This window comes from Myripristis murdjan, chromosome 17 (genome assembly GCF_902150065.1).
Source record: "Myripristis murdjan chromosome 17, fMyrMur1.1, whole genome shotgun sequence".
Classification (NCBI taxonomy): domain Eukaryota; kingdom Metazoa; phylum Chordata; class Actinopteri; order Holocentriformes; family Holocentridae; genus Myripristis; species Myripristis murdjan.
The window spans coordinates 22,292,418-22,303,067 of record NC_043996.1 but is presented as its reverse complement, the minus strand read 5'-3'; the positions used below and the strand labels follow the sequence as shown (position 1 = coordinate 22,303,067).

The window sequence follows — 10,650 nt, the reverse complement described above, 5'->3', positions numbered from 1 at the left end:
AGGTCATGGTTAAGGTCATGAAACATTAGCTAGCTATTTTTAGTAAAAGTTTGCTAATATCTGTTAGCCAGGTAGTTAATGCTAATTAGTAAGCCGACGTTACCTGAACCTAGGAGTGTCTCTATTTGACTTACAGGAACGTTTCCTGAGCAAGCTAGCTAGCAAGCGACTAAAAATACTTGGTTAGCTCCACTAAAAACACTTGGTTATGGTTAGGAAAAGGTTATTGTTAAGGTCACACAAAGGTTTGCCTTGGCGGTTATGGTAAGGAAAGGGTCAAGGTTAAGGTTAGCAAACGTTAGCTAACTAATATTAGCGAATGGGTGCATTAACTGGCGGCTGAGACCAGGGGAAGAGGATTACAACAGGCTTTTAATTGAGAACTGACCAAACAGGCCAAATTTTAAAACTACAATGTCAAAATAGAAATAGAAAACAAAGGCCATGCAAAAAGAGCTCTAATCTAGTCAGAGGTGAAAGGGGCAGGTTTCTGAGCACCTGGGGTCTACCTGTGCACGTGTCTGCCCAAAGCCAAGGACTTACAGCAAGACCAGACAAGTACAACACCTGATTTTAACCTTAGATTTGCATACTCTCGTGAGTGTGCTTAAGGTTAATATCGTGTTTTGCAAATCAAGGGTTACGAGCTAGATACAACCAGACACTGTAGCTCCCAGCCCTGCTGAAGTCCATTCATATAATTACTTAAGTGAGATTTATGAACAAATCAGTCCAGGTCCCAATGGTAAAATGTGAAAATTACGAATCAGAACATCAGCCACAAATATTTACATGCGAACAATGATCACCAGATATCATAAGGTAAGGCCATGGTTAGACTGATCTGTTTTGAGTTGTCCTGCTATATGATAGACACATAGTTTAAGTGAAACATATTGCTTTGCCTTTGCTTTTAAAAGTAATCTCTGTCTGTGATTCTGTGGTCGTAAAAATCAATTTGTTTAGTTTTGCAAGGGAGCAGTGGCAAAGATGGGGGATGGGGGATAGATGATGGAGGTCCTGCTGAAAAAGAATATCTCACAGCATTACAAAAGAGAAAAAAATCACAATTGTGAACCATGTGTGTGTATTAGTTCATTTTAATCTGTGTGAACTGAACTTTGTGCTGTTTCTTGTGAAGTGTGAAGTTACGCAACACTGACTGTGGAAACATGCAGGTGAACTTTGCATCCAAAGTAAATCTCTGGACGATGAACACATTTTTGATACTTGATTGGCCCTATTCAGGACACTGTTATTTTTATTATTATTGTTGCGAATGGTAAATATTCTTTTATATGCCATGAGCCCATCAACACACAGTGCAAAACAAACACTTTTATAGTCCTCTTTTGCTGTGATCATGATGTAAAAAACTAAAACCCAACCTTAAAAAACTCTTTACTCAAAATCATTTCACTAAGTGAGAGACACCTTTGATGTATTTTCAGAGACAGGTTTCTGTGTGAGTGGGACCAACATGTCACATTTTTTATTCCTGACCTGACCTGAAGTTCCTCACTTCATACCTTCAAAACACTCTCATCAGTCTGATAGATGTTTTCTCCATCTTGCGCAAAAACACACAACCCACATTACTACCAAGACCTCTTTTACTATAGCTGAAAATGTGCTTTTAAAATACATGCAGTTATACAGGAGGGTGTAGTTAAAGGAGACCGTTGTTCATCAATCATGTGTGAATGGTGCTTACAAATAGGCTCTTGCTATAGGCCTATTGCAAGTAGAGAAAAAAAATCAATCAGAATGTTTTGAACACTGACCCTTTTGAACCCCTCACTCTTACGGTAAAGAGGCATGCATTTTCCAAAGCCCCTGGATTGCGCAAGGCTGGGAATTTCTCAAGAGCAGGATATATAGCACCACAGAATCTCACTTTTGGACATAAACAAGAAAATGAAGAATCAGATGAGGCTGTTCGTGCTTCTTGCTCTGGTTGCCTTGCTGGTCAGGGCTCAGACACCAGCTGAGCCCAACTATGAAGATTTCCTCTTCAACCTCAAATTTCCTCTGGACAACTACCGTCCACTTCTGAATCAAGTGCAAGTTGAAACTGTAAGTATGTCAAGACACTTCTAAATAGTAAATTGTAAAAAAAAAAAAAAAAAAAAAAAAAAGGCGATTATTATGTCTGTTGTAACACTGAATTCTCTTTCCTGACTATTTTCATCTTTGATTTAGTTGCCCTCCGAGGAGGTCGACCGGTCTGCACTGTCAGTCAGGAGTCTGACATTTCCTGCACAAGAGACGCAGTGTAGCTCCACACAGAAACAAGGCAGCCCATGCCCTCTGAAGGAAAATGGGGTAAAAATGCATTAAATGCATTATGTCTCAATTTGTAATTTCCTGCTTTTGTCCTCTGTTACTTACTTACTAACTGTAAAGTGCAAAATGGCAGACAGTGTTTTTTTTGCGTGTATTCTTTATCTTATGCAATGAATAAACCTGTTTCTGTTTTCAGAAACTGATGCTGTGCAACGCAAAAGTTACCTACCCAGTGCAAGAGCCCAGTGACATCAGAGCCTTTGAAATCAGATGTGACATGGCCACAGAGGAAGCCTTGCAGGTAAACACATTACCACCTGTTGAAATAATGCCTCACGCTGTAAATGTACATGCTGAGTAATACAGTTTGGAATGTCACCGACATCAAAGTTGGAGTGCCATTCCTCTTAAATATTCAGAATATATTCCTATATCCAGTGCTATTTATTTTGTAGATTTGTCAGCATTGAAGCTGTTTACTTTTCTTTTGTTTGTGGCAATGCAAAATACGTACAGGATATATAAGGCAACATTTGTAAATCATTTATAAAATGTATAGGAATGTAACTTGTGAACTTATGTATCTGAACTTCCTAAACTTTCACTCATTGTAGTTTTTGGGTTCTATTTCTCGTTGTCTTGTCTAACAACAGGGAAGGGTCAGAACAAGAAGAAGCAAGTCTGGTGGTGGCTCGGGGCGAGGAGGAGGCAGCAGCAGCTCAGGGCGAGGAGGCAGCAGGGGAAGTCGTGCAGGAGGAGGATCCTCGATCGCTGGTGGTGGAAACAGAAATAACGGTGGAACTCGGACAGCATAAAATTAGCAGTAACTGTAAAACCATTTGCTGTAAACATTCAAATTAAATTGTGCATTTGTGTTTTGGTCAATGAACTCAACTTAATGAACTTTTTGAACTTGTGTCTGCAAATATACTGTATGTACTGTGAATGATTTGTATTAAACAAGCTTGTTGAAATGAAAGCATCATAGTAATTTCTTTTACAGTAAAAACAAAGTAATTATGTAAACCTGTGGTCAAAAAATAAAAAAAGAGAATCTTTTTATCTTAATCATTGTATTCAATCATTATTTCTACATTGCCAACCAAACTGAAAGCAACTATGTAATGAACTAAAGGAAAGAGGGGAAAAAATTCATGTAAATGAGGTTAAATTAAAATAACCTTGTAAAATGAGTTTAAAAACAATCAAAGGTGAGAAAAAGATTTCTTTTTTCCGAATACAAATACTGATGCGTTTATTTATTTATTCATTTATTTATTTTTTCAATCTTTGGCACCTTATACTTTAGTCTCTACTGCTATGCCAACATTACCAATTTAGTTTTTCAAACCAATTTACGTTTTCAGTTTCCCTTTTCTATATTAGTAGAGTACCATTGCTGGTGAGTCAAACCCACCCCCCCACCCCCTCCCCCTCTCTCTCGGTTTATTGTGTGTGTGACTGAGCGCGTGCCTGCTTCTTTCTCCCCCTCAACTGCGGATAATTATTTGTATGCGCACACATGTATATTTCCCTCTCTCAATTGCGGATTTTTGTTTGTTTGTTTGTTGTGTGTGTGTGTGTGTGTGTGTGTGTGTGTCTGTGTGTGTCTGTCTGTGTGTCTGTCCACGTATGTAGGCTACATGAGGCACGGGTTGAAACAAGCAAGGATTCCATTTCACTCCAGTGTAGGCCTACAGTTCACTGCTCAGGCTTACAGAAGTATGACACTAGGCACCAACAATTAAACCAAGTAGAACATCTTTATTGAATTTCTGTGTACTGAATATGAGTGAGTGAGTGAGTGAGTGACTGACTGACTGACTGACTGACTGACTTGTGTTGTTTGTTATAAGTGTTTGTGGCTTTTTTGGACCCAGTAATCATCTGTGTTGTTGGCTCCCACTTAAAACAGTTCGGCTCAAGTCCTGCCATTTTCAAGGTCATGATGGAGGCCAATGTCCCGTCCAGAGACAAGCTATTCCGGGTTGATGTTTGGTTGAGACCCACCATTGAAAATACCCTCTCTCCGTATTTGAGTGAGGAAGAACTAAAATCAAGGTTGCAATCTTTGAAAGCCTCCCAAATCGGTTCAGGCCAGTTACCTTTGAAAAAAGGAACCAAAGGCCTTTATTATTTAAATGTTTTCCTTTTATATTAAAAATGAGCAAGTTGTGTTGTGTGCAAAATATTTCTTACTTTGTTCTTTTTTGAGGACTTTTTTTATATGACATCAACTGTGCCACATATATATATATATATATATATATATATATGTGTGTGTGTGTGTATATGTGTGTGTATATATGTGTATATATATATATATATATATATATATATATATATATATATATATACAGTACAGGCCAAAAGTTTGGACACACCTTCTCATTCAATGCGTTTTCTTTATTTTCATAACTATTTACATTGTAGCTTCTAACTGAAGGAATCAAAACTATGAATGAACACCTGTGGAGTTATGTACTTAACAAAAAAAGGTGAAATAACTGAAAACATGTTTTATATTCTAGTTTCTTCAAAATAGCCACCCTTTGCTCTGATTACTGCTTTGCACACTCTTGGCATTCTCTCCATGAGCTTCAAGAGGTAGTCACCTGAAATGGTTTTCCAACAGTTTTGAAGGAGTTCCCAGAGGTGTTTAGCACTTGTTGGCCCCTTTGCCTTCACTCTGCAGTCCAGCTCACCCCAAACCATCTTGATTGGGTTCAGGTCCGGTGACTGTGGAGGCCAGGTCATCTGCCGCAGCACTCCATCACTCTCCTTCTTGGTCAAATAGCCCTTACACAGCCTGGAGGTGTGTTTGGGGTCATTGTCCTATTGAAAAATAAATGATCGTCCAACTAAACGCAAACCGGATGGGATGGCATGTCGCTGCAGGATGCTGTGGTAGCCATGCTGATTCAGTGTGCCTTCAATTTTGAATAAATCCCCAACAGTGTCACCAGCAAAACACCCCCACACCATCACACCTCCTCCTCCATGCTTCACAGTGGGAACCAGGCATGTGGAATCCATCCGTTCACCTTTTCTGCGTCTTACAAAGACACGGCGGTTGGAACCAAAGAGCTCAAATTTGGACTCATCAGACCAAAGCACAGATTTCCACTGGTCTAATGTCCATTCCTTGTGTTTCTTGGCCCAAACAAATCTCTTCTGCTTGTTGCCTCTCCTTAGCAGTGGTTTCCTAGCAGCTATTTGACCATGAAGGCCTGATTGGCGCAGTCTCCTCTTAACAGTTGTTCTAGAGATGGGTCTGCTGCTAGAACTCTGTGTGGCATTTATCTGGTCTCTGATCTGAGCTGCTGTTAACTTGCGATTTCTGAGGCTGGTGACTTGGATGAACTTGTCCTCAGAAGCAGAGGTGACTCTTGGTCTTCCTTTCCTGGGTCGGTCCTTATGTGTGCCAGTTTCGTTGTAGCGCTTGATGGTTTTTGCGACTCCACTTGGGGACACATTTAAAGTTTTTGCAATTTTCCGGACTCACTGACCTTCATTTCTTAAAGTAATGATGGCCACTCGTTTTTCTTTAGTTAGCTGATTGGTTCTTGCCATAACATGAATTTTAACAGTTGTCCAATAGGGCTGTCGGCTGTGTAGTAACCTGACTTCTGCACAACACAACTGATGGTCCCAACCCCATTGATAAAGCAAGAAATTCCACTAATTAACCCTGATAAGGCACACCTGTGAAGTGAAAACCATTTCAGGTGACGACCTCTTGAAGCTCATGGAGAGAATGCCAAGAGTGTGCAAAGCAGTAATCAGAGCAAAGGGTGGCTATTTTGAAGAAACTCGAATATAAAACATGTTTTCAGTTATTTCACCTTTTTTTGTTAAGTACATAACTCCACATGTGTTCATTCATAGTTTTGATGCCTTCAGTGAGAATCTACAATGTAAATAGTCATGAAAATAAAGAAAACGCATTGAATGAGAAGGTGTGTCCAAACTTTTGGCCTGTACTGTATATATATATATATATATATATATATATATATATATATATATATATATATATATATATATATATTTTTTTTTTTTTTTTTTTTTTTTTTTTTTTTTTTTCATGGGGCCCAAAATTCCTGGCGGCGCCCCTGCCTTGTTCAATACAGTTCTGTATGACAGGGACCAGGGCAAGGGATCTCAACATGTCTAAAAAGAAACTGGACAGCGCTGTAAATAGTTCAAGTTCATGGAGTTTTTTCCCGTTCTTTTTTATGTTGGAGACAGCCAGCAGTTTAACAGGTGAGCTGAAATGATTTTCAATTGCCTTTAATGTTTATGATGTTATTTTATAGATATTATAGTGCATTTTGCAATTATAGCAATGCTGTTGGACTTCAAAAGCAAAACATATATGGATTTTTATGGGCATATTTTGAGTTCTGGTATTGGGCTGATTTTTGGGCCGTTTTTATACCCGGTTGGGCAGACTCAGAGTTTTCACTAAACCTGCTTTGTGAAACCGACCTCCGCTCTGTTCTTTAATACTCGGTGCCTATCTGAAATAAACAGGACGTTTGCATTTTAAGTCAGATGCAGTCTTCATAATAATTATTATAATTATTAAGATTTCACACTGGGGTGCCGTGAGATTTTTTGCACTTTTGAAGGGTGCCTTGACTGAAAAAAGGTTGAGAAACGCTGACCTAAAGGGCCGTCTCCTGAGCAGCTAGCTAGCAGGCCAATGTTCGTTGTGCATTGTTAGCAAACATCAACCTCAGGTTAGTAAAAAGTTATTTTTAAGGTTTGTCTTGATGGTTAATGTTATTTTTAAGGTAAGGGAGAGGTTTTTCTCAGCGGTTAAGGTTAGGAAAAGGTCAGGGTTAAGGTCATGAAACATTAGCTAGCTATTTTTAGCAAAAGTTCGCTAATATCAGTTAGCCAGTTAATTAATGCTAGTTAGTAAGCCGACGTTACCTACTAGGAGTGTCTCTATTCGACTTACAGGAACGTTTCCTGAGCAAGCTAGCTAGCAAGCGACTAAAAATACTTGGTTAGCTCCACTAAAAACACTTGGTTATGGTTAGGAAAAGGTTATTGTTAAGGTCACACAAAGGTTTGCCTTGGTGGTTATGGTAAGGAAAGGGTCAAGGTTAAGGTTAGCAAACGTTAGCTAACTAATATTAGCGAATGGGTGCATTAACTGGCGGCTGAGACCAGGGGAAGAGGATTACAACAGGCTTTTAATTGAGAACTGACCAAACAGGCCAAATTTTAAAACTACAATGTCAAAATAGAAATAGAAATAGAAAACAAAGGCCATGCAAAAAGAGCTCTAATCTAGTCAGAGGTGAAAGGGGCAGGTTTCTGAGCACCTGGGGTCTACCTGTGCACGTGTCTGCCCAAAGCCAAGGACTTACAGCAAGACCAGACAAGTACAACACCTGATTTTAACCTTAGATTTGCATACTCTTGTGAGTGTGCTTAAGGTTAATATCGTGTTTTGCAAATCAAGGGTTACGAGCTAGATACAACCAGACACTGTAGCTCCCGGCCCTGCTGAAGTCCATTCATATAATTATTTAAGTGAGATTTATGAACAAATCAGTCCAGGTCCCAATGGTAAAATGTGAAAATTACGAATCAGAACATCAGCCACAAATATTTACATGCGAACAATGATCACCAGATATCATAAGGTAAGGCCATGGTTAGACTGATCTGTTTTGAGTTGTCCTGCTATATGGTAGGCACATAGTTTAAGTGAAACATATTGCTTTGTCTTGGCCTTTAAAAGTAATCTCTGTCTGTGATTCTGTAGTCGTAAAAATCACTTTGTTTAGTTTTGCAAGGGAGCAGTGGCAAAGATGGGGGATGGGGGATAGATGATGGAGGTCCTGCTGAAAAAGAATATCTCACAGCATTAAAAAAAGAGAAAAAAAATCACAATTGTGTGTGTATTAGTTCATTTTAATCTGTGTGAACTGAACTTTGTGCTGTTTCTTGTGAAGTGTGAAGTTACGCAACACTGACTGTGGAAACATGCAGGTGAACTTTGCATCCAGAGTAAATCTCTGGACGATTAACACATTTTTGATACTTGATTGGCCCTATTCAGGACACTGTTATTTTTATTATTATTGTTGTGAATGGTAAATATTCTTTTATATGCCATGAGCCTAGCCATGAGTGCAAAACAAATGTTTTTATAGTCCTCTTTTGCTGTGATCATGATTTAAAAAAACAAAAACCCAACCTTAAAAAACTCTTTACTCAAAATCATTTCACTAAGTGATTAAAAAAAAAGCACACAACCAATCATAAATAAAGGAGACACCTTTGATGTATTTTCAGAGACAGGTTTCTGTGTGAGTGGGACCAACATGTCACATTTTTTATTCCTGACCTGACCTGAAGTTCCTCACTTCATACCTTCAAAACACTCTCATCAGTCTGATAGATGTTTTCTCCATCTTGCGCAAAAACACACAACCCCCATTACTACCAAGACCTCTTTTACTATAGCTGAAAATGTGCTTTTAAAATACATGCAGTTATACAGGAGGGTGTAATTAAAGGAGACCGTTGTTCATCAATCATGTGTGAATGGTGCTTACAAATAGGCTCTTGCTATAGGCCTATTGCAAGTAGAGAAAAAAATCAATCAGAAGAACAGGCAGAATGTTTGGAATGCTGACCCTTTTGAACCCCTCACTCTTACGGTAAAGAGGCATACATTTTGCAAAACCCCTGGATTGCGCAAGGCTGGGAATTTCTCAGGAGCAGGATATATAGCACCACAGAATCTCACTTTTGGACATAAACAAGAAAATGAAGAATCAGATGAGGCTGTTCGTGCTTCTTGCTCTGGTTGCCTTGCTGGTCAGGGCTCAGACACCAGCTGAGCCCAACTATGAAGATTTCCTCTTCAACCTCAAATTTCCTCTGGACAACTACCGGCCACTTCTGAATCAAATGCAAGTTGAAACTGTAAGTATGTCAAGACACTTCTAAATAGTAAATTAAAAAAAAAAAAAAAAAAGGCGATTATTATGTCTGTTGTAACACTGAATTCTTCTTCCTGACTATTTTCATGTTTGATTTAGTTGCCCTCCAAGGAGGTCGACCGGTCTGCACTGTCAGTCAGGAGTCTGACATTTCCTGCACAAGAGACGGAGTGTAGCTCCACACAGAAACAAGGCAGCCCATGCCCTCTGAAGGAAAATGGGGTAAAAATGCATTAAATGCATTATGTCTCAATTTGTAATTTCCTGCTTTTGTCCTCTGTTACTTACTTACTAACTGTAAAGTGCAAAATGGCAGACAGTGTTTTTTGTCTGTGTATTCTTTATCTTATGCAATGAATAAACCTGTTTCTGTTTTCAGAAACTGATGCTGTGCAACGCAAAAGTTACCTACCCAGTGCAAGAGCCCAGTGACATCAGAGCCTTTGAAATCAGATGTGACATGGCCACAGAGGAAGCCTTGCAGGTAAACACATTACCACCTGTTGAAATTATGCCTCACACTGTAAATGTACATGCTGAGTAATACAGTTTGGAATGTCACCGACATCAAAGTTGGAGTGCCATTCCTCTTAAATATTCAGAATATATTCCTATATCCAGTGCTATTTATTTTGTAGATTTGTCAGCATTGAAGCTGTTTACTTTTCTTTTGTTTGTGGCAATGCAAAATACGTATAGGATATGTAAGGCAACATTTGTAAATCATTTATAAAATGTATAGGAATGTAACTTGTGAACTTATGCATCTGAACTTCCTAAACTCTCACTCATTGTAGTTTTTGGGTTCTATTTCTCGTTGTCTTGTCTAACAACAGGGAAGGGTCAGAACAAGAAGAAGCAAGTCTGGTCGAGGAGGAGGCAGCAGCAGCTCAGGGCGAGGAGGCAGCAGGGGAAGTCGTGCAGGAGGAGGATCCTCGATCGCTGGTGGTGGAAACAGAAATAACGGTGGAACTCGGACAGCATAAAATTAGCAGTAACTGTAAAACCATTTCTGTGGAAAAAGTTTTTACATTTGCTGTAAACATTCAAATTAAATTGTGCATTTGTGTTTTGGTCAATGAACTCAACTTAATGAACTTTTGAACTTGTGTCTGCAAATATACTGTATGTACTGTGAATGATTTGTATTAAACAAGCTTGTTGAAATTAAAGCAAGTAATTATGTAAACCTGTGGTCAAAAAATAAAAAAGAGAATCTTTTTATCTTAATCGTTGTATTCAATCATTATTTCTACATTGCCAACCAAACTGAAAGCAACGATGTAATGAACTAAAGGAAAGAGGGAAAAAAAACATTCATGCAAATGAGGTTAAATTAAAATAGCCTTGTAAAATGAGTTTAAAAACAATCAAAGGTGAGAAAAAGATTTCT

General features: G+C 38.8%; 1 protein-coding gene across 1 annotated transcript in view; it reads left to right on the top strand.

Moving 5' to 3' along the window:
* Positions 1-9,105, top strand: part of LOC115374910 (uncharacterized) — a 25,037-nt gene extending 15,932 nt beyond the window's left edge. Inside the window, exons 8-12 of the mRNA XM_030074062.1 lie at positions 1,915-2,076; positions 2,203-2,325; positions 2,483-2,587; positions 2,940-3,109; positions 9,099-9,105. Of these exons, the coding sequence (XP_029929922.1) occupies positions 1,915-2,076; positions 2,203-2,325; positions 2,483-2,587; positions 2,940-3,101 (552 nt within the window). The 3' untranslated portion in view covers positions 3,102-3,109; positions 9,099-9,105. The remainder of the gene's footprint in view (positions 1-1,914; positions 2,077-2,202; positions 2,326-2,482; positions 2,588-2,939; positions 3,110-9,098) is intronic.
* The last annotated feature ends 1,545 nt before the right edge of the window (positions 9,106-10,650 follow it).